At 38.9% G+C, this 24,816-nt stretch overlaps 2 protein-coding genes across 4 annotated transcripts in view; one reads left to right on the forward strand and one right to left on the reverse strand.

Moving 5' to 3' along the window:
• Window positions 1–6,517, forward strand: part of LOC123520519 — a 35,463-nt gene extending 28,946 nt beyond the window's left edge. The window contains exon 5 of the mRNA XM_045282843.1: window positions 3,153–6,517. Within this exon, the coding sequence (XP_045138778.1) occupies window positions 3,153–4,473 (1,321 nt within the window). The 3' untranslated portion in view covers window positions 4,474–6,517. The remainder of the gene's footprint in view (window positions 1–3,152) is intronic.
• Window positions 6,518–6,714: 197 nt separating this feature from the next.
• Window positions 6,715–23,363, reverse strand: LOC123520808 (actin-histidine N-methyltransferase-like). Of its 3 annotated transcripts, none has more exons than XM_045283428.1 (12): window positions 23,212–23,363; window positions 22,089–22,204; window positions 20,237–20,341; window positions 17,654–17,730; window positions 16,861–17,002; window positions 16,439–16,630; window positions 11,031–11,154; window positions 10,310–10,421; window positions 9,811–9,952; window positions 8,391–8,576; window positions 7,504–7,655; window positions 6,715–7,177 (listed from the first exon to the last, which is right to left on the reverse strand). In XM_045283428.1, exons 2-12 carry the CDS (start codon window positions 22,198–22,200, stop codon window positions 7,055–7,057), a joined length of 1,467 nt encoding a protein of 488 aa, XP_045139363.1. In that variant the 5' UTR covers window positions 22,201–22,204; window positions 23,212–23,363; the 3' UTR covers window positions 6,715–7,054. The 3 variants fall into 3 exon arrangements, with proteins under 3 accessions (XP_045139363.1, XP_045139365.1, XP_045139364.1); XM_045283430.1 differs by lacking the exon at window positions 23,212–23,363 and adding an exon at window positions 23,134–23,154; XM_045283429.1 differs by lacking the exon at window positions 23,212–23,363 and adding an exon at window positions 22,954–23,109.
• Window positions 23,364–24,816: the final 1,453 nt, after the last annotated feature.

A 24,816-nucleotide genomic window follows, 5' to 3' on the forward strand; every position in this document is an offset into this window, starting at 1 on the left:
AAAACCATTAATTTATCAGCATTCACTATCCACTGTCAAAAATTATCAAGAGAAAAGTGTCTCGCATGAAGCCTTGACGAAGTTTCAATTGCACTTCAATCTTTACGATGTTTCTCGTGGTGTCTTAACGAGGCTTTTATGGTACGTCGCTGATTGGAGTGGAAGGAAGAGGTATGGCCGGCTGAAGGAAGGAAGGAATGAAATGGAAATGATTAACCATGTTCTTGTGAGCAATTTTCCTCATTAGTGGCACAGAATCCTCGTTAAATTGACACTTCAATCATGGAGACACACTTGAAAACCCTAGTAACTTGTACTAAAGCCTCTCGAGAATGCTAAACGAAATTAGACGTTAAAACGTTTGGGAAGGCTAAATGTTTATGACCAAGCACAGAAGTTTGTTACAAGAGGGAAACTGTCTTTTGGCGGAGAAAGGACTAGAAAACGCACTGAATGATGGAATGATGAAATTAAATAGTTGTTGAAGAAAAAGACAAGGGAAAGAAAACGCATACCATTTTCCCTGTGAAAGAGCAGAAGCATTTTTCATCACAATGGTAAATAGTGATAGAAAATTACATGGAAGCTAAGATTCATATAACATTAGGGCTTTCACCATAATGCCAAGCACCTTCAGAAAGTGACGGTGAAACCAAAACTAACCAGAAACAACACCTGATTATAATACACACAATGACATCACAGAGAGAGAGAGAGAGAGAGAGAGAGAGAGAGAGAGAGAGAGAGAGAGAGAGAGAGAGAGAGAGAGAGATATTCGACTAGCAAATCATCTTTGCGGCCTTTGACAAAATTCCGATAAGAGAACAAAACACGTTCAAGAATACGAGCTACAGAAGAGATGAGGAGAGACGTAAGGGACATCCGTCACTGTCCTCGAGGCGACTCGCCTAACACTACGAAAAACTGAATCTTCAGACTGCGGTGGTTTCTCCTTTAAGTTCAATAAACTAGTGTGGCGCAGATCTAGAGCATAATTTCGCTGGTGGCAAAAGGAATGATGGAGTACTTCAGACCTTTCAGTAAATCATCCAATGTTATTAAGTAAAGAATATCATTTGTCATCATCAGTCTAAGATTCTTTTATGTAAGAAGGGCAACAAAAAGATTGAAGAAAAGACCCACTGAGGTGCCATTCCCCAAAGAGCAGTCAAAAACGATCCAAAATTGTGATATCTCTCTCTTGGAAAAGTTTTAAATCATACGTAGACAGATCTTAAGGCGGTGTCACACTAGCACTTTTTCCGTCGATTAATGCGATTTCCGTCTATTTTTCAACGTTCCGCATGAACTTCTCGCATGAATTTGTCAGACGATGGGGATCGTTTCCGTCTGCAAATTTTCCGCCTTTGTTTACATACCAAGACCAAGACCACAAGACTTGCCGCGTCTCCTCAACCTGCTTCTACGTGCATTGGTTCTACCACTAACCATGAACGCATCCATGCACGCTTTTTGGCTTGTTTAGCTCGTCTAAGTTTCTTAATACACAGTATTACGTTCAGAGCAGCGTATCTTTGCCGGAGCGTGGCCTCCATGTTAGTGTTTACATTGTGTTGGCGGGAAGATACGACGGAAAGTGACGACGAAACACCGTTTGTGTGTGTGTGACAGGCCGCAGCCAAAATATTGTCGATTTTCTGAAAAGCGACGGAAAAAGTAGACGGAAAAAGTGCTAGTGTGACACCGCCTTTAGGCTAGGAGCCCGAAAGTTAAATAAATTGAATGAGGATCGGTATAGTTCAGTATACCTTCATCTGTAGTTTGCATTCGTACTGTGGCCTTTAAATACCATACAACTATGGTACTTGGTAGCCGCTACAAGTTTATCAACAGGCCCCGTGAGGGAGGCTGCACAGCTAGCAACTTTGTGTTCTGCCAGACAAGAAGGTAGGAATGCTCGCACCACATGGCGGGGATGCTGCGTCACGGAATATAAATTTGAGAGTTAATTAGGCTCATATGAACAAGAAAGTCATCTTGTTTAATTATCCACTCAACATGGCTGCTGCCCCTCATGAGTCACCGGAGTTCAGGGATGACGTCACGGCCCAACAAACGAGGCCCAGCCCGCCTCCTTGAAATAGTTATCGTCAGACCAATACAAACTTAAGCCACGCTCTATTGAGTGCATGAGGGGCCCACACTAATACACCTCACTCGACACTACACTCTGATGCCAGCTGGAAGTACACAAAAAGACACTCCAGCAAACTAAATGTTGTGTCCACGTGGAGGCGGTGAGTGCGGCACGGTGATGTAATGACCAAAGCAGTGAGCCATGTCAAGGCTAGCAGGACAAGGACTAGAAGAGCAAAGACCGCGCCTCACCCACACACACCCTGTCGAGTTCTCAGTGACTCTGTGACCCACGTGCGAATGGAGTCACTATCAGCTACACAAGTAAATGTTTCTCAGAGAGCGTGTTCTATCCGCTTGTGTTTTCTCGTGTCTCTAGAAAGATTGAAGTCTGGTTAGCAAACGTATGAAACAAAGTAAACATTACTATCCTTAATCTATTCAACAATGCACTGGACATCAGGCCACTGTTTAGATATTTTTGGTTTGAAGTCTAACTTGGAAATAATATTCTGCATTGTTATGTACTAAGATTTTTATCTTTTTTTTATATATATATATAGTAAATCGATTGATAGCCATTTTAACAGTCGCATAATATTTTCTATTTTACAACGGTCACATTAGTGTTCTTGGTGCAAAATTTCAAGCAACTCGTGCTATATGCGTTGAGCTGTTGACTTTTTTTTTTTTTATTTATATCTACACATCAGGCTGACGCCACACCAAAGGAAAAGAGAAGAGACAAGGCATCCACTCTCTCTCTCTCTCTCTCTCTCTCTCTCTCTCTCTCTTTATAGCATGAAAACGTCCAAAGTCCTAATTAGCGCATTATGACATAAAAGAAAAATAATAATAACTCTTTTTACCTTGTCCCAACAGTATACGTTTCTTCCGAGACCTACAGTTTACTAAACGTTACAGTATATGTGCAAAAACTTTGTTTGAAAAACATACCTATATATGAAAATATATATGCCACGATTATCAATATAAGTATATAAATTAGCAAAGTGATGAAGATTTCTATTTATCTCTATTTTCCACATCCTCAGGCCAACGGCATGGCGGAAAGAAATATCAGAGGGCGACTCCCCGCTTGGTGGGATGGGGAGAGGGCCCATGAGGCCAGGCCCAGGTTTTAGTGAAGGGACCCCGCATCAGACGAATCTCTGGCCCATCACCAGAAACGTTGAGGAAGAGGAAGTTAGTGAAGATGAAAGAAATATGTTTGATTTCAACGCGACTGCCGAGTACCAACCCGATGACTACAATGCCTACCATGAATACGACCACGGTAACACCTCCTGGCGGCCAGATGAGCACGACTCACAGGACCGGAGAATCCTCACCTTCCAGCACGTCATGGAAATCCAAAACCTCGCATCCCAGGCAGATCTCCACGCGATGTTGGACCAGAGAGGCATCACCTTCGACGAACTGCGGACGTTTCTAAGGAATGGAGCGCGTAAAAAGGACGTTATTGAGTTTCTAAAAGCACCAACTTCCTCTACAACCATTGTCACCACCACGCCAAGTCCACCAGTGCACTCATATCCTCCCAAGTACCATGAGGCGTCAGTGGTCGAGGAAAGTTACCAAGATGACGTTACCAGGCATGCATCCCTTCCTGCGAATGACGACGACGACGACACCGACCAAGGAAATAAAGAACAATCTAGGAAAGGCAGGAAGAAAGGACGGCAGGGCAAGGGAGGAAGGAGAAGGAACAAAAAGCGTAAGGATAAGAGGCGCCAGAAAGAGGGCGCGTCAGATGTAACTACATCACCTAGCCTACCCGACACAACACATACTTCTGAACCAGTCCTCTGGATTCCTAGCACTCCAAGGCTTCCTGGAACTATTTCCACCACCGACGCCACCAAAGCCATCTTGATGCCCACTACATACTCACCGACGCCCGACACTAAGGTTACATCACTCTCGCCAGTCAAGACTTCCATCGTATCTGTGAGCGTGATGAAGGCACCCTTCGATCCCGAGCCTGGAACGCCTATCGAAACTACCTTCGTCGAAGCCGCTGCGCCTCCGAAAAGGCAAAATACCCACACCAGACCAGACCTTAGGGAAGAAGAAATATTCAGGGAAATGATTACTGTACCTCGTCCTGCCACACCGTCACCCGAGCCCGAACAAACTATAAATGAAATAGAGAAAGTCAATTTCGTGCGTGAGAAGCAGCGTGACGATTATGTGTTTCCTCTCCGCGGGCTGCTCATCATTAGCGGCCTGATGGGGGCACTGGCAGTGTTCACCCTTGTGGTGCTGATCTCCTATGCAGTGATTAAGTGCTCCAAGAAACCTGTGGTTAATAACTACCAGGTATCGCAGCAACAGAAGTCTGCCGGCACGTGAGCCAGGCACTCTCAGGGTTGGGGGGAATGGGCTGCCCTCGCTAGGAAATTGTTCATCCTACTGACTCCCGGAGCAAGCACGTCCCCGGGGCACAGGACGCCTATCAGTATTATGCAGGCGAGTGGTAGTGATGCGTGCATCTCACCACACCCACCTGCAACATTCCTTGCTGGACAATGAGAACTGAGTGTTTCACCGTTAACTATCCCCAGTCTTAACTAAGTTAGGCTACAGTCTTCTATATAAAGTTTTGCTTGACTCACGAAACTCAAAACCAGAAAACCATCATTATCAAATCCATCCGTCAAATTCCAAACAAATAAGCTACAACCATGAGATTACACAAATATGACTCTAAGAATAGACATCAACACGACCCACAACAAACCGCCGCAACCTAACCTACCATTGCTGTCCGGTGCAGGTGAGCCGCGAGGAACACAGGTATTTGAGGGAGCCTACCACTGAGCTCTCCACTGCCCTCTAGAATCACGGGTTACTGGGAACTCGAGTAATTCATGTCTAAACGCTATCACAGTGTAAGAAAACTGTAGCACCTCCATCGGAACCACTACATACACAAAGATAATAGAATTTTCTACCACAGACACGGTAAACACAAGACACAACACTGATGCACTGAGCACTGAGTAGAAGCTCCGGTGTGTTGTTCGGAGGTACTTTTATGGTCTTACTTTTGTACATTTCACTTGTATATTCTTGATTTCCTATATCTGATTTGTATATCTTTATGGTTCTTTAGAATTTGTTATTGTCTACATTGTATCCATGAGGCTTCACTCTTTATTTCTTTATTGAGATGTTCATTTGTTTCTAAATAATCATTAGCTTTTAGCTTTCCTCAACGTTACCAATTTTTTAAGTATATTTTTTTTCTTATTTGTAATTTTGTACTATTATTTCTCACCTTTTTTATTCCGTTTTTTTTTTTTTTTCACTTGCTTCATTCATTCCTTCACGTATAATCTCGCCTCATGTTTGTGCGAGATAAATGTATATAATTTGCGAAATAAACAGCAGGAAAATTTAAATATGCAATTTCCTATATGTGACTCTTGTTGGAATGAATTTCGTATATATCTTTTTTATAGGACATTGTAGTTGTAATACACCATATTTAAGGCTTATAGTCTTAATTGCTATCCTAATTTAAGTCGTAATTTCTCCAATTGCATGTACATATTAATTAATAAATGGTTTAGTAGATAATGTTTTTTTTTTTTCTTTTCTTTATAAGTGGGATTGACTAAATAATTAAGTACTATACAGTGGCAGGCAAGATTTTCCGTTTTAAATATGCTTTCACTGCTAAGTCATCTCGTGTGTGTGTGTGTGTGTGTGCATAGAGCAAACAGGTAAATAAACACTAGTAGATTAACAAACTAATAGACAAAAGAAAAATAATAATAATTAATTAATTAATCAATTGAAAAAAACAACCACATCTACTTGAAGCCCAAATTCAATTATCAAAATACTGGAAATGTTGAGAGCTACAGTACATAATGCTTGAGAAAATTGACAATGACAGAGAAAAAATATGCAAATAGATAGCAATAACAACATCAGGGTTTTGCAGCAGTACACAAAATCCAAGACAGTTATTGCTGATGAAAAGGCTGGTTGACACCTCAAGAGACCAGCACTGAGGTAAACCTGAAAAGCAGATTTTGAGAGCTAAATTGCTATTATCTGCATAAAAGTGGATTCCATCAGCATCAGTTACAAATAAGATGCAGTTGTACCAGAACCATAACCAATGTGATGCAATGGAAGGTGTTCAGGATCTGAGTACATAAGTTCTGAGATCATTAAGAATGTAAGCATGTGTATCGATACGTCAGTGTCTGTGTGCATATACACAAATACTAGAAAATCCTGACGACATTCAAATGTTTTCCTTTTCTCACTTGTATACTTCCTTACAGACCATGGCTTCATGCAACAAAAATGTTTATACATGTATGGACATGGGTTATTGTGCATATGGATATTATGAAAATATAAAAGAAAATCCCTACAACTTATCTTTTCTTCCTTTTTCCTGAATCTATGATTCATGAGAGAGAGAGAGAGAGAGAGAGAGAGAGAGAGAGAGAGAGAGAGAGAGAGAGAGAGAGAGAGAGAGAGAGAGAGAGAGAGAGAGAGAGAGAGAGAGAGAGAGACCGACCTTAAAGATACTAACCTTACCAACTCCAGGACACAAACATAAAACAATGGTTGCTGTGTAATGGTTTATTCATCAGTCCTTGTTTGCATCTGGTGAGTCAATCTGTCTTTGGTAAAATTAGTTTTTGAGGATACTTACATAATAATACTCCAATGGAACAGTATATAGCCAATGTCTATATTTACGTATCATATGTACACTGCATAAATAATGACCAGAAAATATTACCAAGGAGTAAGAACAACTTTACATCAACTGGGCTAAATTCTTTCAGATCTTAAGTATTTTCATCATTCACTGATATAAATAAGACAAAATCACTCAACAAACCAAATCAAGGATCTCTTGTGCAAGCCTTTATCAGCACAGCTACTGTGGCGCTGCTAGTGCTCACTTGGTGGTGCGAGAACTAAGGTAAGTTCCAGCATCCTTCAGGATTCTTTTCTCACACAGCAACTGAGACCGTAGCAAGGCATCCAGACCCGAGGCTCCTTCCATCAAAGCCTCATCCTCCTGCCAATACATAGCATAGTGTATATAAGCATGAAAGTATCCTTTCACACATTCACAGTTACTTTCCAACTATCCTTGTCATACACAAGCACTCTAATTCACCTCATAAATATTCCTGATACATCTAATTCTATCTGCACAGTGGTCATTTGTTACATCATTTTTTAAACACAACCTTGTTAACTCTTCAGAATATGGTATGAATCTTTTCTGGTTTCTGAAAGGACCCCACACAAAGAACATGCACACGCAGGAGGATACACATAATTCTATCGGTAACCATGATGATACTTGTAATACAACAATAAGTAAGACTGCAAAGTTACCTGCACTGTAGTGGGGTAAGCCCGGGTCAAGAGAGACACACGTGTGTGCAAAAAGGTCCAAGTCTTATCCTCCACAGTAGTACCCACATCACAATCCTCGTGCATCAATCCACGTGCCTTCTCTCCATCTTCCTTCCACTTATCCAAGGAGTCTATGAAGATGAAGATATACAGTCAAAAACACCAATACTACAGATTCTGGAATAACTCACCAATATTGAATTTCTGGACAGCTACTAAAGATAATATCATAAAATATCCTATAGAAAAACATGATTTGAAAATCTAGAAAAGGATCTACAAATTGTCACATGTATGTTACATATAGATAGTCAAATTTAATCTTTCTATATAGCTTCCCTTCGAGAGATGATAGTGATACCAGCCTAGTACATATATGGATAGATAGATAAATCCATATACTGTATGTATTACCCTAAGGGAGAATTATCCAAGACTGATTTTACTACACTACTCATTTCACAATTGATTTTCATTAAGTTTCTCAAATTTGGAAATGATTCCCACTCATACTTTCACATCTTAAAAAAACTTTTACTGAACATTATTTGTCATTACTATCACTGTGGCTATATGTAGGAATCTCATCACATGTAGTGGATTTGCAATATCTATGTAGAGCTTAAGAGAGTTTGTAATGAAAAAATGGAATTTCATTAGACTTATTAATTATACATTATTTACACATGTATAAGTGTATATACAATATTATGTAGTCAGGAAATCATTATTGATGTAGAGAATACAATTTTCATTTTGCAGAAAATGTATTTTGTCCTTTATCCTTATTAATGACCTCAAGATGAAATTAACTGAGGAATAAATCAGTGGAAGATCTACCCTGAATACATTTAGCAAAAACATACCTTTGTCCATACAAAAGATCCTGGTGAAGGCAAGGAGGCCAGGAGAGATGGGGTGAAGGCCAGGTACTAGCATGAAGGAGCCTGAAGCAGGCAGCCCCAAGGAGGCCAGCAGTGCCACCTTCTCCTGGTTTAGTGGGTCATTTTTACTTACTCCCAATTTGATGGGTAGGCTATCATTCTTGTTGTCTGTAGGAAAATATATTTCACACTAACCATTCATACATTTGATGGATGATCACAATATTCTTTTTATTTAAATGAAGTAAAAAAAAATAAATATATAACCATAAAAAAAATATTGTGAAGACACTGAATATAATGGAAATATTTCTTATATAAATGGTCTTTTCCATGTACAGTAAAACCTCAGCTCACGACCATAATTCGTTCCTAAATTCTGTTCGTCACCAGATTTGTTCGTCCCCTGAATCAATTTTTCCCATAAGAATGTATTGAAATACCATTAATCCGTTCTAGACCAAAAAAAATCATACTTTTGTCCATAAAACCCATTCAAAATAGACTTTTAATGTATGCATGACATGAACAAAATAATCTTAAAAAGCCTAAATTGATTTACTTACCTAAATGCTATCAAAATGATAACAAAATGAATAAAAAAGAAAAGGTTATTTACTTGAGAGACTGGACGTTGATGGCAAGATGGAATGGAGGAGAGGAGGATGGGGAGGAAGACAGACAAGATCCGAGAAGACAATCATGAGAGAGGACTTTGGATGTGCGCAGACTGCCAAAGCTACACAACAGGTGTGTAGCATCACAAGTCAGTGCCGCTAAGTGGGGCCCCGTTATAGCAGAGAGCATAATGCCAAGGAAGCTACAGTAGAGCGCGCCGGTAACATCACCATGCCCAAGAAAAACAGGAGAAAATCGTGGTGGCACGGAGATTATGTTATGTAATATTTTTTGTATGTTCCTGTTTCTATTTTCTTTTGTGCTTATGTTTTGTTTTGTTTTTGTGTGATAGCCGGGTTGGCTATCACACAAACGGCTCGCCTGCCGGCGAGCCGTTTAACTGCGTTCATCCCCTGGATCGATATATTAACACATTTTTTGGTCGTCTCCCGAATTGTTCGTCCTTAGAGACATTCATCAAACGAGGTTTTACGGTATAGACAAGGTGGAATACAAGCATAACTATACAGGTACCTACTTCAACACTTTTATTTATGCATCTCTGCTTTTATGAAATGTGAATATCAAAAGAAAAAGTAAAGAGCTGAGATTTTGATACATACCTCCATTTGAAAATGAATCTGGGACTTCTGACAAAATATGAAAAAGAAAACACCAGAAAAAAAAACCAGGAAATTATACATGTAATATATAAACATATCTATAACATACAATAAATAGCATTCAATTTCTTATTAATTTTCTTTTCCGGAAGTTATCATACCTGGATCCGTGAAGCCACTGTGGAGGAAGAACTCGTTGTTTGGGCGCTGACTGTAGTGGATGGTGAACTGTTCTCCCGCACTGAACCCACGCTGGGCCAGGCACAGACACCCTCTGCCACCTTCATCAAAAGCAGTTGAGTACTGCAAGGACAAAGACAGGACTTGTTCAGGTGTCAGCATTCAGGTAACAAAGTAAAACAGAAACAGGCAAAAGAAATGCAGAGTACAGTACACCATTGAAAGGAATGAAAGAGTAAAGAAGTTGGTTAACTCGTGAGAATAAGTAGAAAAGTTGAAGGTAAGTTCATAAGGTTACTCAGAGGAACATTAAGAAAGCCAAAGCTATGATAGTTTTTTTCTATTTGAGAATACATAACAAAAGAGAGCATATAGCAGCTGGAGATATCATTTACTAGGTTAGAGCTAAGGACTTTAAACCATCAAGCAATAAGACCTTGTGTTCATCATAAAAGCAGGCAATATGCAGTTAACACATACAATTCCTTGCTCATGGTTGGCCATGTCCCATGCAGGGATGAGGGCCAGCTGGCCGCTTCCACCCTCCATGGGAATTCGATTCTGGCGGGTCATCACAGTTGATACAGCCCACCTTTTCAAGAGACCAAGATATTAGTTTGAATCCAAGAATAAGGATCTTTGTATGTGTACTCACATAATTATGTAACCTGAGTAAAACTACTGCAACAACAGACCTTAACATCAGATAAAATACTATAACAAGGATCTTAAAATATATCATCAAATTCTTCATCTAGTAGACAAATTCAAGTCACTCTTTACTCCTACAAAATATTCACTAAATATCTATCAAAACTCTACAAAACAAACATCTGAACTTCTTAGTCATAAAGGAACACAAATTGAATACTAATTGTCATATCTACACTTCATAACCAGCAAGGGGGAAAGTTAGGACAGATGATGTCTCTTCTGGGAAAGCTACTTCCTACAGAGGAATTCTCATTGGGTGCAAGATGAGAGAGAGAGAGAGAGAGAGAGAGAGAGAGAGAGAGAGAGAGAGAGAGAGAGAGAGAGAGAGAGAGAGAGAGAGAGAGAGAGAGAGAGAGAGAGAGAGAGAGAGAGAGAGAGAGAGAGAGAGAGAGAGAGAGAGAGAGAGAGAGAGAGAGAGAGAGAGAGAGAGAGAGAGAGAGAGAGAGAAATATGACAACTGTTCTTTAAAACAGTCTCACAACCTCACCTGTAAGCATCAAAGGTAAAGTAGTCCCTGATGGGCCAGCTCTTGGCCTCAGGAGATGACTGCAGGATGCGATAAAAATAGGAATATTGCCGTGCTATATTACGGAACTGCTTCACTGCTTCATCTGCCATACAGAATCCCAAGGTTAGTTTCTTTACACACCATCAGGAACATTCAAGTTGAATTCCTCTAGATCACCGTGACTCCTAATCTTTCAGCATTCTCTAATAAAATCACTTTCAATCTTTTTAATTTTTTCAAGTGTCTTCAAAACTGGTATATGTTCTCAAATATAATGAGCCAAAGTTCTTTACCAAGTGATCACACAAGTGTTCTCTCTCTCTCTCTCTCTCTCTCTCTCTCTCTCTCTCTCTCTACTCAAGAGTAATAGAAGGACTGGAAAACAAAGATGAATGGGTGGAGACAGTATAACTGGATATAAAAAAGGCTTTTGATAAAGTCCCTCATGGCAGACTACTTTGGAAACTAGAGAACATAGGAGGACTGCGAGGAACTGTTAGACTGGATAAGGGATTATTTGAAGAACAGGGAGATGGGAACTGTGATCAGGGATACATACTCATCTTGGGGTAAAGTAACAAGTGAGAGCCACAAGGGACAGTGTTAGCCCCCATTATGTTCCAGATATATGTAAATGACATTCACAATGGGGTAAACAGTTATATTAATTTGTTTGCTGATGATGCAAAGCTGCTAAGAGTAATCAAAACCCAAGAGGACTATTTGCTGTTACAGGAAGACATAAACAAAATCTACGAGTGTTGTAAGAAGTGGAAATTGGAGTTCAATGCCAAAAAATGTCACATAATGGAACGACGAAAAAGTAAGAAGACCGATGTGGAATTATCTGATGGGAGAGGAACAAATAATGAAGACTAAAGACCAAAAAGATCTGGCAGTGATTGTACAGGATAATCTGAACTCCGAAAAACACATAAGATATTTGGATTAGCCTATAAAATGTTGACTAATATAAGAGTTCCATTTCACTTCATGGACAAAGATATGATGAAAAAAATTATCACACGCATGATAAGTCCTAAGCTGGAATATGCAGCACTGGTGTGGTCACCGAGCTCTAAAAAAGATATTAGAAGATTACAACGGATCTAGAAGATAGCTACAAAGAAAGTGCCAGAACTAAAGGACCTGACATATAAAGAAAGGCTGAAGGAAATGGGACTACCAGCATTACAAGTTAGATGAGAATGAGGAGACCTAATAACAATCCATAAAATAGTAAATGGCATTGAAAAGATAGAGAAGGAAGACCTGGTGCTGGTGACAGAAGAAGCTAGGACAAGAGGACATGTAAAAAAGAAGGTGTGAAGGATATTGGAAATACACTTTTCCACATAGAAAGGTGGAAAAGTGGAATGCATTAAGTGATGAAGCTGTTATAGCACATAATGTACATAACTTTAAAGAAAAATTGGATAAATGGAGACATGGAGACAGGACACTATGAGCCCTGCTCAAACCCTGTACAATACAACTAGATAAATACAACTAGGTAAATACACACACACACGCACACACACAAGCCAGAGGACCAGGGTTCGATTCCCCGGCCGGGTGGAGATATTTGGATGTCTCTCCTTTCACATGTAGCCCCTGTTCACCTAGCAGTGAGTAGGTACGGGATGTAAATCGAGGAGATGTGACCTTGTTGTCCCGGTGTGTGGTGTGTGCCTGGTCTCAGGCCTATCCGAAGATCGGAAATAATGAGCTCTGAGCTCGTTCCGTGGGGTAACATCTGGCTGTCTCGTCAGAGACTGCAGCAGATCAAACAGTGAAACACACACACACACACACACACACACACACACACACACACACACACACACACACACACACACACAAGAACATAAAGATATGCAAAGGGAGGTGATAAAGTGCCTAGATAATATGATAAGAAGAGGTAGAATACTTTTAGTTGGAGACTTTAACTGTAAAAAAAGTAAACTGGAGAGAGATGGAGGTAATGGATAATGCTGGGCAGTGGAGCGAGAAAGTGTTACAGTTGACTATGGCTAATGCAATGGACCAGTGGGTGGAGGAGTCAACAAGGTACAGGGGGAAGAAGCACCATCATTGCTTGACCTAGTTTTCACAAAGAAACCAAAACCCCCTCCAATCATACAATACCTTAGTCCAATGGGAAGAAGTGATCATGCGACATTAGAGATGCAAATTCAGAAGGAAGATGAGATAAGTTAGAGAGAGGACTATAAAGGAGAGATTAAATTATGCTAGAGAAGATTTTGAAAAATTAATGATCTATATTGCTGATATTGAGTGGAGTAATATTATGTACAAAAAGACAGTACAAGGGAAATATGACTTATTCTTAAAGAAATATAATGGAGTAAAAAAGTTTGTACCTATTTAGAGAGTTCAGAAAAAAATACATGCTTGCATGCAATCGAAAAAGGCAAAAAATAAAGCATTGAAGAAACTCATAAAGCAGGAAAATGACTATAACAGACGGCAGTACAAAGATGCCAGGGGGCCGCCGTAGTACAGTGGAACCATACATGCTTTGGGGTCCGAGAAATGACTAAAACGGTAAAGAAACGAGTAGAGATAGAGGTAAAAAAAGTATAGATAAGTGAAAAGACATGGTATAAATAAGATTAATATATTAGAGTAAGGAGAGAAAGATGAGAAAGATGTAGTGAATAAAAGCAACGATGAACCCAAACTTTTCTATAAGTTTATAAGTGCCAAAACAAAGAACAAAAAAACAATTAAAAAAATAATTAAAGAAGGGAAGACATGCCAAACAGGGAAGGAAATGTGTAAAATAATGAATGAGAGCTTCAAAACAGTATTCACTGCAGATGATGATTTCACAGAACCTAATAGGACATGGGTTTGGCAAGGATTACAGGAGATTGCAGTGCACAAAGAGAATATTGGAAGATTATTGGATAAGTTGGAAGTCAGAAAAGCAATGGGGCCAGATGGTGTATCAGGCTGGGTGTTAAAAGAATGTAAACAGCAACTGCTGGATCCAATTTCGGAAATAATTAAAAGTTCAATAAATGAAGGGAAAGTTCTACTAGAATGGAAGAAAGCCAACATAATACCGATATTTAAAGGAAGAAAGGCAACTGAACCACTAAACTACAGACCAATGTCACTTACAAGTGTTTTGGGAAAGTTATGTGAAATAATTATCAAAGAAAAATGGGTTAAATTTCTAGAAGAGGAGAAAGTCATATTGAACAGACAATTTAGGTTCAGGACAGGGCAGTCATGTGTATCAAACTTCTAAAGCTTCTACTCGAGTTATTGCAGGACTTGAAAACAGAGATGGATGGGTAGACATAGTATACCTGGATATTAAAAAGGCTTTTGATAAAGTCCCTCATGGAAGATTACTTTGGAAACTAGAGAACATAAGAGGACTGCAAGGAACTTTGCTAGAATGGACAAGAAACTATTTGAAGGATAGGGAAATGAGAACTGTGATCAGAGATACATACTCATCTTGGGGTAAAGTAACTAGCAGAGTGCCACAAGGGTCAGTGTTAGCCCCCATTATGTTTCAGATTTATGTAAACGACATTCACATTGGGATAAACAGTTATATAAATTTATTCGCTGATGATGCAAAGCTACTAAGAGTTATCAAAACCAAAGAGGACTGTCTGCTGTTGCAGGAAGATATAAACAAGATCTATGAGTGGAGCAGGAAGTGGAAACTGGAGTTTAATGCCAAGAAATGTCACATAATGGAACTAGGAAAGAGTAAGAGAAGACCGGTATGGAACTATTTGATGGAAGAGGAACAAATAATGAAGACTAAAGAGGAAAAACATCTGAGAGTAATCATACAGGAAAATTTGAGCCCTGAAAACACATAAGCAAGATATTTGGACTATCATATTAAATGTTGACTAATATAAGAGTGACATTTCCTTACATGGATAAAGATATAATGAGAAAAATCATCACAAGCATGATACATCCAAGGCTGGAATATGCAGCAGTGGTATGGTCTCCGAAATCTAAAAAGGATATAAGAAAATTGGAAAGGATACAAAAGATGGCTACAAAGATGGTGCCAGAATTAAAGGACCTCACATATGAAGAACGACTGAAGGAAATGGGACTGCCAACCTTACAAGATAGAAGAGAACGTGGGGACCTAATAACAATGTATAAGATAGTAAATGATATTGAAAAGATAGACAAAGAAGACCTGGTGTTGTTGACAGAAAAAGATGGAAGGACAAGAGGACATGAAAAGATCAGGATGAGGCAGTGTGTGAAGGATATTAGAAAATACAGTTTTCCACACAGAATGGTGGAAAAATGGAATGCATTGGATAATGAAGTTGTTACAGCACATAATGTGCATAACTTTAAGGAAAAATTAGATAAATGGAGATATGGAGACAGGACACTATGAGCCCCACTTGAACCCTGTATAATACAACTAGGTAAATACACACACACACACACACACACACACACACACACACACACACACACACAAATTATCATCATGAGAAAATTATAATTGAAACTACATATAAATGGTTGGAGGTGTCACATACTATACATGGTAATGATTGGAGACTGATTTTAAAGAAGTGTGTTGGAAGGAAAGGTACACCAAAGGAAGAAGAATCTTGAAAAACACATTGTTGAAACAGATAATGATACCTTAATAACACAATGGATAAAAGAAAGTACAAAATGTGGATAAATACCTCAACTAAATTTACTTTCTTGTAGAGCCAAAATTTGTTAATGCATCAAACTGCAATATCAGTAGGCTACGAGCAATCATATTGCATACAAACTTGTAAAATTAACCAAAGGAATGGAAATAAAGGATAAATACAAATTGAAAAAGTTTAATTACAGCAAAATAAACTTTGTAATTAATCTGAGAAGAGAAGTGGGCCATGTTTTATAATGCCAAGGGATCTCAGGAAAAAAGGAACTCCTAGATTCAAAAAGGAAAGAAAAAGCAATTTGTAAGTAATAGAAAGGCACAGGCAACAGATATTAGGTTTATTAGTAGATGCAAATTAGCAAGGTCAAATAGAATGGACATATGATATAGAAAAGATGAAGAAGAAAACAGACTAATTTATGGAATAAATATGCATATACTACATACACGCAAAAAAATACTATGTGAAAGTTTTGAAAAGAGAAGAAAATATTTTAAAAAATAGTATAAAAGAAAAAAGTAAGAATCAATTCAAAATATTCTATAAATATGAGTAAAAACTGAAAATAAGGGAAAAATTAATAAATCAATGTGATATATACCTAGTAATTAACCCAACAGTTGCCAAATACTTAATCACATACATAACAACACTATTTGAGTACGATTTTATACATGTAGTAGTAATACACACCTAGGACCGGAGAACCTTTGAGTGCCTGGTAGTGGTCAGGGGTGAAGTACAGGGTGGTGGTGTAAGAGGCTGGCAGGAGACGGAGATAAGGCAGCCATGGTGAATTGGGACTGACGTACTCCCCTAGGACATGCAGTGCCAGGCACACGTTGCCCATGTGCTGCAGGATGGGGTCACGCTCAATCAGAGGACCTGCATCACCACCACCACAGAGAAAACACAAGCTAATTTATTAAACTCAACCTTACAAAAAAAATTCCAAAATCATCAGTATTGAATACAAAACAACAATTTACAGTTTTCCTCTTCTGGAGAGAAGAAGTTCATATAAAAATTACCAATGAACAAAATGTTCCCAAGAAGAGACTGAATACATATCAATGCAATATCCATCCCTCACCACTCAATATGGTGTCACTCACCCAAGTATGATTTCCTGGCTGTCTCTTCAGTTATCATGGCCTCCTTGGGTACCACAATGATCTCCTCTCCCTGCTTCAAGTCTCGGCAAGCTCGAAGTCCCAGACCTAGTGGTCCATAATCTACCACTTCCACGCCAGACACCTAGGCAAACAAATGTAACTTAAATTCATTTATTCTTTACCCTGTAAGGTTATCGATTTTTCTGCTAGAGTACTTGAGCTTATCAAGAAGCATCAATTTCAGTAAATTTTCACACCATGTACATTTATATCAATATTTCAAAGATCTATGTCAAAAATGTTTATGATCTGTTCAAAGCTTTTTACTGTAAAGTTCTATAAGCAGCTGCAAATCTGAATATCTATCATCTTTAAAGGGATACTGTAACAATGAGTGACCACCGAAATATTGCTAGCATGATAACATCTCCATATACAGTATAACTATAATATCCATATGCTAAACCTATCTAGAATCCACATCCCTGCTTCCTACCCCTTTTCAGAGGTCAAATACAGCAACAAGATAGGTTCAACACAGTGAAGCATGTTAAAACTTTGAAATAGAAGTTGACACACAATTAGACACCTGCAACAAGATAAAAACAGTCCTGAAGGAGTAGCTAATAACTAAAAGACTGATTATAATGATGATGATATATAGTAGCAATACATCTTACACAGGTTTACATATTTTTACACAGTTACCAACTATGATTTCTCTTTGAAGTTTTAGATGCATCCCCTTCCCTTGTATGTCCCACAGTGTAAGGATGGGGATAATTCTACTTACAGTAACATTCTTTTCTTTCAGCCACATCATGAAGGGAGTTACTTGTTCTAGGCGAGGATACTTCGGAAGCTGGACATCTAACAGAGAAATATCTCTAAATGATTAAGTCATACAAAACTCAACACATACACAAATATTGATCATCATTTTTATAATGTATGTAGCCAACACACATCCAGATAGTAATAGCTTCCATTTCACAGGAATGATAACATAGTACAGTAAGTCCTCGTTATACAGTAGTTCTTTATCCGGTAAATTCACAGTTACGGTATTTGGAAATTATTACCTTTGATTCGATATACGGTAAGAAAAATTCACAGATACGGTATCCGTTCATGTCATCCGAGAGGGCTCAGAGCAGGGGAGCAGGGGTGATGACGTTATCCACGCCACACCTCCCCACCACTCACAATACTGACTTTAACTTGACCACCTTTGGAGCCTCTTATCTCTTCCCCTCCCCCCCTTTTTTTTAACTGCATTACGTATTACTTACATGCATTACTAATTAGATGAATGAATGGAATATTAAAGGGTCTACTGTAAGCACAAATATATTCATAATAATCATGGCAAACATTTAAAGCCTACTACCAGCAGCGAACCATGCAGCAACTGATAAAGGGCACACATGAGCCTGGCAAGCCCACTATCAGAGAATGGTGGAAGTCGTATAACATCAAGCACGCCTTAGATAACATCAAGTCATCTTGGGACAAAGTGAAGACGTCTACTATGAACTTGGCGTGGAATAAAGTATGGCCAGAATGAGCGCATCACTTCCCAGGCTTCACTGAAGACGACATCAGTGCGATCAGAAATGACATAGTAAATCTATGCCATAAGGCTGGCTTCGATGAAGTTGATGATGATGATGTTCAAGATCTTTTGGAAAGCCATGCTGAATCTCTCTCAAATCATGAACTTATAGAGCTAGACAAGGCATCACAGGAGGCAGAAAAAGAGGGAGACAAGGAAGAAGAACCTGTGCGTGGCCTGGACATCAAAACTTTTAGAGAATGTCTCGGTGGTATCGAAAAAGCTCTGGAAACCTTGAAGGAATGTGACCCAAATCCTGCCAGGAGTAGAAAAGTGGCTCATGACGTAGAGAAAAGTGTCAAAATCTATCAAGAAATCCATGATGAAAAAACAAGAAAAACCAAACAGTCCTCCATCTACTCGTTCTTCAAGCCAGTCAGACAAGCCGTCCCTGTCACACCTGCCGACCCTCCTACAGCTGGCCCTTCCACATCTGCTTCAAACCAGTGAAACGTGCTGACCCTGCTACAGCTGGCCCTTCCACATCTGCTTCCGACAGTGCAGACGACGATGTCTTATCCTCGTCTGCCCACTCAGCAGAAGATGAGTAAGGGCTGAAATCCCTACTGTCCCTTAGCCTCGGGAGGGACATCATCTGATAGAATACATGGTGAGTGAAAGGTAAATAAAAACATTTTCTGTTTATTTCTTTTGCGCAGTACTTTACTTTTTTTTTAATGAATATTTTTCATGTATTTTCATTTCTGTAGGGGTGAGTTTTGACTGCCTAAATTAGAGTTGGACCAAGTGATAATGTGATGGTTAATGTACTAAATCCTTCATTGCATACAGGAAGCTTTAAAAGTCTTGTGCAGTGTTTTAACTATTACTTTTAAGGCCCATGTTTGCTACAGAATATTCCAAAAGTTATCTATATACATGTAGTAATGTTTTTCACCTCTATATTCATGTTTTTCATGGCTCTTCTTATGACTCTAAAGCAGGGGCTCTCAACCTGGGGTTCACAAAATTTCCAGGGGTACTTAAATGGCTGATCTAGTAATATCTTTTGCAGTACCATTGCATACTGAGTGAGCATCAGTTACTAAATTAACTTCCCAGGGATACTAAGATGGCTGATCTAATAATATCCTTTGCAGTAACATTGCATACTGAGTTAGTGTCAGTCAATAAATCAACATTCAGTTCAACATCAGATTACTGGGATCCAGGTACTCAGGAGGTTCTTAACAAGAAAAAGACTGAGAACCTCTGCTCTCAAGCTTGCTTACTTTGCATGCCTGTTTCATTTATTCATTTCCATTCTTCCAGAAAGAAGACTGTGTTCGATTACCTTAACTCTTATAATCTTATCTCTTCTATTCAGTATACGTATATTATTATCCTCTATGTGCTAAATATGTACTTATGTTCTCAACATCTTCCTACTAAAATGTTAGTTACTTTATAAATCTCTCTCAACACTAATTATCTGCTTAGGTATTTCAAACAAATAACTTGCCTCCTATCAAAAATAACATCAAGGACTTAGCTATTGACAAATTATATCATCTTTTAGCTAAGAACCCAGTGTCATCTACTAAAATGTTCTTTACAAAGATGATCAACCCATTCTTAGAAAATAATCATACACATTCACACTCAAACAACTTAACATTCTCTGCATCCAAGTCAAATTCTTAGTGAAGTATCTTTTCTTAAATGGACATCATCCTAAACTAAACAGATAAATGTGTTCAAAGTAATAATAGTCAAAGTTAAAATCATATATTACTATTTAATGCATGAAATTACACTAACCTTTCTCAATTTCTCTAATCTTCTCAATGAGCTTGTAGATCTCAAGGTGTTCAGCCCACTCTTGAGCTGGACTGGGAGTGGTGGCCGGTGGAACTTTGGTACAACCTGCAATAACAATACATCACAATACTGATTCTTGAAAAAATAACACTACAACATTTTATCATCATGTCTCACCTCACACCACTTCTGTCCCACACTCTCTCTCTCTCTCTCTCTCTCTCTCCACACACACACACACACACACACACACACACACACACACACACACACACACACACACACACACACACACACACACACACCGCGTAGTGTAGTGGTTAGCACGCTCGACTCACAATCGAGAGGTCTGGGTTCGAGTCCCAGTAAGCGGCGAGGCAAATGGACAAGCCTCTTAATGTGTGGCCCCTGTTCACCTAGCAGTAAATAGGTACGGGATGTAACTTGAGGGGTTGTGGCCTCGCTTTCCCGGTGTGTGTTGTGTGTTGATGTGGTCTCAATCCTACCCGAAGATCGGCCTATGAGTTCTGAGCTTGCTCTGTAATGGGGAAGACTGGCTGGGTGACCAGCAGATGACCAAGGTGAATTACACATACACATACACACACACACACACACACACACACACACACACACACACACACACACACACACACACACACACACACACACACACACACACACACACACACACACACACACACACACACACACACACACACACACACACACAGATACAGGCAGAAAGACATCAAGAAGCTAGAAAGAATCCATATGAAGAAAGACTGAAGGAAATGGAAATACTAACCTTGAAGGATAGGCAGGAAAAAGTAGACTTAATAACAATGTACAAGTTAGTAAACCATACAGAAAAGATAGATAGAAAAGACAAATGAGAAGACATTCCAAGAAGTTCATGAAAAGTCAGTGTCTAAGGAACATTAAAAAGTTCAATTTTCTACAAAGGATGGTGAACATCTGAAATGGATTAAGTGATGAGATTGTAACAGCAGAAAGTGTGCATAAATTTAAGGAAAAGTTACATAAATGTAGATATGGAGACAGGTCACTAAGAGTCCTGCTCAAACCCTGTAACATACAACTAGGCAGATACACACACTGTCCCTGTGTGGTACCATTGCATTATGACTGAAGAGATCTGAGGGAGACAACAGACTAGCCAAAGATCAGTCTCAGTTTTGCAGAAATGTGGGAACTAAATAAAAATTTCAGTTTTTAAATAACATGAAAACTACAAAACTGAATAGAAGACCTTATGAAAAAATCTGATTGAAAGAGCACAAATCACATACAGTGAGGAAAGTTTTCTGAGTTAAAAGATGTGAGGATCATAAGAGTACCTGAAAAAAAAATATAGAAAAAGAATAAGTTCATCCTGTAGTTGCAGAATTAAGAATTATTTGAACTGCAATGCATTCAATGAATATGCATGATGTGGTAAGGCAGCTTGTTGAAGAATTTGAAAGGTTAAGATGGTATACTTGGAGAAGATGAAGTTTAGCCACAAAACTGATCCAGAGAATGCGAGTATGATAGATGCAGTTACAATGGGAGAACAGTATGTACAAAGTATGTCACAGAATGGAAGTTAAGAGATAAATTAGAGCTGAGAACATTCAAGGAGAAAATACAAAGAAAATATTCTGCTGTGGCATACCCCTTGGGGAAACATTAAGGAACAAGTATCACATGTAGTTAAATAGAAATATAGTCTCATGAATAGTATCATGCAGCCTTTTAGCCATGGGGACATAAACCAGTCTGAACCAATGCTATACAGCCTACCAGCCTTTTTTTTTTTGCACACAACCTACTTCACTCCATAACTCACGTTTAAATACATTATCGACAATGACGCTCAGCTCCCCTCGGGTCTGGGGCAGCAGCTTTGCTGGACCAGTGCTGCGGTTTGAAATCTTCTTTGCGTTGCTCTTCTTCCCCATGGTGCTGAAAGATAACACCATTTGTACTCGATATCAATTACCATAAGCTTCAGCAATCCATGTCTCTATTTTTTTCTAGTTTTATGGATAAAGGTCAAAATCTACAACAACTGTTTTAATAGATTAAGTATTATCACGCCAAGTGTTCAAAGGTAAAGTAAAAAGTTTTTGTAAATATCAACCTAGATAAAGAAAAGTGACACTGGTTTCAACAAACAAAACAATCAAAAGTTCAACAAATACTATATAAAATCAACAAAAGATTTTCAGTAATGACCAAGAATATTTATTGGCAGTTAACACTTGCAGGGTTGTTTTGGGTTTTGTAAACTAAAGAAATGTCACACTATAAACTGTGGTCAAAATTATCCATTTCTGAGCATTTGGATCTTAATAAATCACGAACACCCCATCAGCTGCTATTTCTAAATCAATATCTTCGTCCTCACCGACATTACTACCTAACATTGCTGGAAACAACCATAGGCATCGTGTTTACTTCATGCACACAAGATCAGTGAACCCATTAATTACACACTTGAACATTAAGAATAATGACTAAACCTAATGATAGCGATTGAATTACAACTGCACAGCAAGAAGGCTAATTCATATTTCTTTGGCACATATATGCCAAAATATTCAAAGTCAAAACTGTCAAAAGTTCAGCTGGAAGGACGGGTCATGCCAATGAGGGTTGACCACTAGCAACAGCACTTGAGTACCTCTGTGCTTAGAGGAGTGAAACCTTACCTTCCAATGTAATGAGGAAGTGAATGAGTACTATAAGCAACAAAACAATCGGGCGTCGGGCGAGCGTTCGTGTGATTAAAGTCTCAGCTGATCGGGGTGACTGGAGTGGTCATGTACCGTTGAAAAGCGCTGGCTGCCTCTTCAGTCTGACTTATGTAAATACACCCGCCATTCTCTTACCTCCCTAAGGGCCTGAAACTGCTTTTAGACACCAGTAACACGTATACACATTAAAAACCATAGGGAAGAAGGACCGACCTGATGGCGGTTCGAAGTCCTCGTTTCCACAGCTATTTTTGGGTCGCTGCCCGCGGTATGCTGGCGCCTGGCCCACCCTCATCTTGCTGGTAGTATTAATAGTACTGTATTGTGACATCGTAAACGTGCCGAGCAAACGTTCCAGACCAATAGTCTCTATTTGAAATTTAACTGTGACAAGTAAAAAAAAAAAAAAAAAAAAAAATTCGGCATTGTCATGTATAATACATTTTAAAATGGAATACTGTACATATGACGAAATGTCATATTTGCTACAATACTCGCTAGTCTTGCAGCTCTCACAGTACCCTCTCGGCTCACGGCATCACGCACGCCCCGTGATCCTGACAGGATAGGGTGTACGCATGTACATAAAAACAGTGCCTAATTTTTTTGTTTGTTTGTTTTTATTGTCTGGAAATCAACATGGAGGGATAATTCCATGAACATCATTTTGGTTTCCTCAAAAACATTTTCATGAATTACTTACATATGTCTTTCGCAGGTCCTATTATTTCTAAAGACCACAACTTGATTTAAGTGAGTTCACATGAGTGTTTCTCACAAAATCCTCGTTAAACTATTACCTGAATTATGGAAATTCTATTCAAAATCCCACCATCTTTCAGTAGAACTTATTAAAAAAAAAAGTCAAAATTAAACACCAAAATGTCTTTAGAACTACTTAGGCACAGGGCTTAGTAGGAGCAGTAAAGATTCACATAATATGCATGACAACCGGTGCAGCTTTCTCTTCCTTCACCTTCATATAACCCTGAACACACGTGCACCTGGTTCTTCTCACCTGTGGATATACATGAAGCGTGTGTACTGTACTTTACAATCACCCACTCATGTATGGACTCCCTCCTTCACTTGGGTCTGTATATAGAATGAAATAATATCAAATTCCTATAGTCTGAATAATGAGGTTACATGGAAATGGGTATTTTGAAACGCTCCAGGCTATAATAACAACTATTTTCAAAATCCAGAGGTGCCTGATTAATAGTGTTTTCTTGGATATTCATTTTCTCATTGATGATAAGCAATCCATGTTGAATTAACACTAGAATCATGAAAACATTCCTCGAAAACCCAGTGACCTCCACCAAAACCTGTTAAGTGATCGTGAGAAAAAGGAAAAAAAAAAAAAATCTGCCCGACTATCTCGGATGACCTACCCAAGCTGACTGTAGAGGTTCACTGAGGTTAATGAACTATAATAACCCTAATGCTAAATGTCTTTATTCAGTTGAGCACATTATATACGTTGTGCAATCATTACATGAGAGATGTACCATACGCACCTAGAAACATTACCTTGATTGTTACTCGTATATATACCGCTTTTATCAACAAATCTATCGGAACAGAAAGACGCTGAAAGTAAGTTATTATTGTATATTGCATTGCACACATTGATAGTCATACTATTACCCTATAATATGGGGGACGCACGCGCTAGCTCGAGGCAATGTGTGCGTAGTAGTAGTAGTAGTAGTAGTAGTAGTAGTAGTAGTAGTAGTAGTAGTAGTAATAGTAGTGACAGTTTTTTTTATTTATCTTAGACTCATATACGTAAAGTTTTCCAGTTTCAAATGC

This window comes from Portunus trituberculatus, chromosome 47, assembly GCF_017591435.1.
Source record: "Portunus trituberculatus isolate SZX2019 chromosome 47, ASM1759143v1, whole genome shotgun sequence".
NCBI lineage: Eukaryota > Metazoa > Arthropoda > Malacostraca > Decapoda > Portunidae > Portunus > Portunus trituberculatus.

Bases quoted from the DNA above. Each gene is read 5' to 3' on its own strand.
- LOC123520808 (XM_045283428.1), bottom strand. From the start codon at position 22,200: ATGGGGAAGAAGAGCAACGCAAAGAAGATTTCAAACCGCAGCACTGGT. The intron at 17,003-17,653 runs GTAAGTAGAATT...TTGTTTGCCTAG, and splicing joins TGAAAGAAAAGAATGTTACT to GTGTCTGGCGTGGAAGTGGT. The intron at 10,422-11,030 runs GTGAGGTTGTGA...TCTCTTGAAAAG, and splicing joins TTTACCTTTGATGCTTACAG to GTGGGCTGTATCAACTGTGA.